The sequence below is a fragment of the Cariama cristata genome, unplaced genomic scaffold, assembly GCF_000690535.1.
Source record: "Cariama cristata isolate BGI_N322 unplaced genomic scaffold, ASM69053v1 scaffold30994, whole genome shotgun sequence".
Lineage (NCBI taxonomy): Eukaryota > Metazoa > Chordata > Aves > Cariamiformes > Cariamidae > Cariama > Cariama cristata.
Window position 1 is genome coordinate 1 of NW_009611747.1, and position 5,701 is coordinate 5,701.

The window sequence follows — 5,701 nt, forward strand, 5'->3', positions numbered from 1 at the left end:
CAGAACAAGCCGGGTGGGAAGGGCGGCAGAAGGGATGCCGCAAGGAAATTCGTTCCCCTGGGATTATCAGGGCCGGCTAGCTTCGTAACTGTCTCCAGAGGCCACAGGCCTAACTGCAAGAGTGATGGCACTGGGGGAAAAAGGATGGACCAGGGCAGAACGGGGGCATCGCCAATTCAGTCATGGCAAACTGCTCCAAGCAGGGAGGAAAGGAGGAAAAGCTTCAGGTGGTTACAGAGAGGCTGAGAAAATACAGAGAAGCAGAAGGAAGGGGAGGGGTGGGAACTGAGCCACTAGCTCAGACTGGGGAGCACTGGTCCTTCCACAGAAAGATTAAGTTTACATCTGCTCCAGTCAAGGCACAGAGCAGGCCTGTACCTTCTTGGAATATACAGCTTGGGTGTACCCTAGGGATGAAGACGGGAGAGGGTGTCTGAGCTGGTAGGACCAGCGGTCACTGGCAAGAGTGAGTGGTCTCAGGGCTGGGTTAGCAGTCTTGTTTGCTGGGTTTGTAACCGTGGGATGTCTGGAGACCAGAGCTGCTCTAGCAGAAATGCACTAGGCGGGCAAGGCGTGTGGCCAAAAGACTCGTGCTTCGAGACGGTGGGATGGCAGGGTATTGCTGGAGTGGTAGCACGCACCCACGCACCCGTGGATGGGACGGGACCGCAGCAGCAGGTTACAGTCCAGAGCGCTGGCAGAGAACATCTGAGGTCTAGAGACTGGCGGAGCCGTGGGAGCTGTATGGCAGGAGCGAGGGGTGTCACAGCAGGTGCGTGGGGAGGGCAGGACCAGAATGGCAAGGGGCAATGCAGATCAGGCCTTCCACTACAGAAATGGCATTAGTAATGCTTTGGGTGGGGAGCCTCAGACTGGAAGGGCAGGGAGCGCAAGGTGCCTCAGCGGCATTGGCAGGAGTTGCTGGGGGCCAGAGTCCGGCCTGAGGTATATAGGGACTGGTGCAAATCCTGCTCTTCTGTTCCCTGAAAGACACAGGGAATGCTCTGCACAGCCTAAATCATGACAAGGTGTTTGTGTGGGCAAGGAGAGAGAGAGATCTGAGGAGACAGAATGATCTTAAATTACTTTTTCTCTTTTCTCTCTTCTACAGTGAACCTCATGCCCTGAATCTCCAAGGGAACCTTTGAAAAGGATCTTCCCCTCCCTCCCTGCCATCTCCTTATTGTTTGCCAGCTCTGTCCTGTGCTGTGCAGGGAAGCTTGAGAGAGCAGGCTGAGCCCTGGAGGACAGCAAAAAGGACAATGTAGTGAGGGTGCCCTGAGGTCTTGGATAGGGAACCCTCTGAATCTTGTTCCTCACCCTTCACTCTCCGCTGATGGCTCTCTGACAGCCTTGGCAGGAACCTCTACCTGGCCACGAGCGTGGCATTTGGTGAGAGGGGGATTACACATGGTGTATGTACCACCCTCACCATTTCTGCAGGACCTTTGTCCTGCCCCCTGTCATCTCTGAAACTCTCGGCTAGCTCCTCATTCACTAGGACGCTGGGCAGCAGGCACTTGCTACTATCGAACTGTTTGGAGTCCCCAGCAGTCCCTGTTTGCGTGTGGCCTTCACCAGTCCCAGCAGAAGGTGGTCCCTGATACAGAAGGTACCTGGTGGGCACATGAAGTAAGGAGAGCTTTTGGGGGGCGGGGTGAAGAGTGGAGGAGGGGGATGAAATAGATGGGGAGGAGGAAAAAAAGTAAGCCCAAGCAAGTGAGGGAAGAAGCACTGGCAAGCGTTCATGAGAAAGAGAGAGAAGGAAGGTGGAAGAGAGAAAAAGAAAGAGAACAAGGGAAAAAACAGGTGAAAAAGTTAGGACAAGGGAAAGAAATATAATCAAACAGAAGGGAAAGGGAGGACTGAAAGCGAGACAGAGTTGACGGCTGTTCTGCCTAGCGCTGGGTGGCAATGCCTTGAGGAACCCCTCCGGCGTGCGTACACCTCGCATCGCAGCAGCAGCAGCAGATGAGGAGGGACGTGGCTCTCCCAGTGCGGAGTCTCACTCACCCTCTTACAAAATCCCAGCGGCAGGGACAGGGTGCAGCCTAGCAGGGGTGGCAGCATGGGGGACTCTGAATCAGAGTCCACCTTGCACAACAACTCACTGTGGTGGCTGGCATGTGGGATGTTAGCCCTGTTGGCCAACTCTTGGATTATCCTCAGCATCACGGCCAAACAACAGAAACACAAGCCCCTGGAGCTGCTGCTATGCTTCCTTGCTGGCACCCACATCCTTATGGCAGCAGTACCGCTCACCACCTATGCCGTGGTGCAGCTGCGGCGTGAATCCTCCAACTACGACTGGAACGAAAGCATCTGCAAGGTCTTTGTCTCCACCTACTACACCCTGGCGCTGGCCACCTGCTTCACGGTGGCCTCCCTCTCTTACCACCGGATGTGGATGGTGAGATGGCCAGTCAACTACCGGCTGAGCAATGCCAAGAAGCAGGCTCTGCACGCAGTCATGGGTATCTGGATGGTATCATTCATCCTCTCCACCCTGCCCTCCATCGGCTGGCACAACAACGGCGAGCGCTACTATGCCCGTGGCTGCCAATTCATTGTCAGCAAGATAGGGCTGGGCTTCGGTGTCTGCTTTAGCCTCCTGCTGCTTGGAGGAATCGTCATGGGCTTGGTGTGCGTGGGTATCACATTCTACCAGACCCTGTGGGCACACAGAAGACGCCGGCGGTGCCGCCATCAGAGGGCAGAGGAAGCGTCATCCTGCTCTTCATCAGCACACACCACTTTCACCGTGCCGGCCATTGTAGTAGAGGATGTACGAGGCAAAAGGAGGTCTTCACTGGATGGGTCCGAGTCCGCCAAGACCTCCTTGCAGATGACCAACCTCATCAGTGCTATTGTCTTCCTGTACGACACACTCACTGGGGTGCCTATCTTGGTAAGCAGCGAGTTCTCCCTTTCCCTTCATAATCTGCAGTTAAACTAGATTTCTGTTTCTCTCAAGTTTCTGAGAAGAAACTCCGTCTTCTGTCCACCAGCCACAGAGCTGCCACATCTGAATCTGTGTTATTCTGAGGGCTGTTTTAAAAAGATTGCAGTAATTCTCTCATCCTTCCACAGCAGCATTTTCTTAAGACAAGTCTAAGCCTGGGGAATACACACCACACAGCTAAAACCACCGTGAAAGTTTTAAGTGGCTGAGGGGAGAGGAAATTATTCTGCAAACTTACACGGGGATCTACCTCTGTAAAAACAATGAGATTTCTATTTCTCCAATTTGCTTCTGGACAACTGATACACCAGCTTTAAAAGCTGTTGCAGACAGTTTTCTTTTTCCTTCTGCTTGTATGGTCGTAGTCAGCATTCAGGGTTTGACTGACTGGTTGATTCTCTGCAGAACTGGAGAGCTGGGGAAGTTCTCAAAGGGAACCATTAAGAGAACAGAGGCTTAGTCAGAGCTTTTTTTTCCCAGTGTCCTTTGTTAGCACCTATTTAACTCCAGCTCATAATGAGCACAGGGAAGAAGGGATGCTAACACCAGGTCTCATGTTAGAGGTATGACAGCTCAGAACATGGCCCAGCAAACCTGGGGCAACAACCCCAGGAACGGTTTTTCAAAGGGACATGGGGTAATTACTTGACAAATCCTTTACAGACACATTATGTTCTACTACAGAATTGACTCCCATTATCTTTCCCCCTTGATCCCCGCTTCTGTCTTCTTTCTTGGCATTGTTTCTCTCCCTTACCTCAAAGGTCGTGAGCTTTTTTAGCCTGCGCTATGATACGGCCCCTACCTGGATGGTCCTGGCTGTGCTCTGGTGCTCTATGGTGCAGACTCTGCTGCTCCCCTCCTTCATCTGGTCCTGCGAGCGCTACCGAGCCGATCTCCGCACCGTGTGGGAGCAATGTGTGGCTATCATGTCTGAGGAAGATGGAGATGATGGTAAGCTCCTCACCATCCCACAGTCACCTTTCTTCACTAACCTCCTCCCCAAAAGACTACAGAGGAAGGAGGGGTCTCCCTTGGGAAAAGGACCTGATGGCACTAGGAGTGGTGTTGTGGGTGGCTAGGTGGGATTCATGTTATAGCTTGGAGTCAGCAACCGTGGGAAAATTTATTCTGGAGAAGGCTCTGCCACTCACTTGCTGCCTTAGGACTTGCTAGCATCCAGAAAAAATTAGTGCAACATCCTTCACAGTAGGTGCAAGAGTAGAGACAACGTGTACAGCTGCCAAACCACAACGAAAGTGACACGCCGGGCCTCAGCCCAACTTGCTGATCCAAAGGTCCAAGTTCTGGAAGTGAGCAATTCAATAGCGAGACAGAAGAAACAGGGCAGTCTCTGGGTGCTTTAGTGCTGCTGCAAGCAGAAAGATGAGGTCCTTGTTCAGAGGCGAGCCCTGAGGGCTGTAAGTAGGGCCGAAGTCAGACAAGCACTCAGCACTGGTGAGGCCGCACCTCGAATGCTGTGTTCAGTTTTGGGCCCCTCACTACAAGAAAGACCTTGAGGGGCTGCAGTGTGTCCAGAGAAGGGCAACGAAGGTGGTGAAGTGCCTGGAGCACAAGTCTGATGGGGAGCAGCTGAGGGAGCTGGGGGTGTTTAGCCTGGAGACAAGGAGGCTGAGGGGAGACCTGAAAGGAGGCTGTAGCCAGGCGGGCGTTGGTCTCTTCTCCCAAGTAACGATCTATAGGACAAGAGGAAATGGCCTCAAGTTGCGCCAGGGGAAGTTTAGATTGGATATTAGGAAATATTTCTTCACTGAAAGGGTTGTCAAGCATTGGAATGGGCTGCCCAGGGAAGCGGTTGAGTCACCATCCCTGGAAGTGTTTAAGAAAAGACTGGACGTGGCACCTGGTGCCATGGTCTAGCTGACATGGTGGTGTTAGGGCAAAGGTTGGACTCGATGATTGCAGAGGTCTCTTCCAATCTAATCGATTCTGTGATTCTGAAGCATTAGGATGGTGTCCAGGTGCTCTGATAAGGCTCCTCTGGCTCAAAAGTGTTGACTGCCATTCTCCTCTTTGCCAACAGATGGTGTGTGTGATGATTATGGCGATGGCAGGATCTGCAAAGTGAGATTTGATGCAAATGGTGCTGCAGCTGTGAAGCGGGACTCCCGGGACATCAAGCTGCTACCCATGCACCACATGTTGTTGCCCCAGGACAAGGTGCACTACCTGCAGGTGAGCTGAGAGCTGGCGTGGGCAGCCCCACAACCCACTTCCTTCTCTGTCAGTCTCCCACGCCTTTGTGCCCTCTTGACTGTCTTCTCTGAGAAAGCCTCAGCTACTCCTTTCCTGTTCTGTCTCTTCAAGTCTTCCCTCACCTGCCTCCTTCTCCGTTTTCCAGGTCCCTATCTCCCGGAGAATGTCGCATGATGAGACTAACATCTTCTCCACCCACCGCTCCGCTCCATCCTTCCTACACAAGTGGTCTTCATCTGACGACATCCACATTTCCACCCCTCGCAAGCCTGGAGGCCCTGGCTTCTTGCCTCCTCATCTGCATGACTACCAGCACCGCCGGCGGCCCCCAGAAGATGAGCTGACGACCCTACGGCAGTTTTTGGAGGGGGGGTTGATGCCCCGGGCCTCCAGCTCCAGCGCCTGCTTCTTCCGAGATGAGATCACCACTTTTATCGACGAGACACCACAACCCACCCCAGCCTGCAGCCCACGACATTCCTGTCTCCCGGTCGCATCACGACGCGATCGCCGCCTCTCCCT

The 5,701-nt window shown here is 53.3% G+C and overlaps 1 protein-coding gene across 1 annotated transcript; it reads left to right on the forward strand.

Moving 5' to 3' along the window:
• Positions 1-1,869: 1,869 nt before the first annotated feature.
• On the forward strand, positions 1,870-5,701 carry GPR162 (G protein-coupled receptor 162; the record flags this gene model as incomplete). The annotated part of the gene is made up of 4 exons (XM_009698365.1): positions 1,870-2,908; positions 3,727-3,916; positions 5,007-5,158; positions 5,325-5,701. Coding segments are annotated over exons 1-4 (1,559 nt in total), but the record flags the coding sequence as incomplete, so codon positions are not given.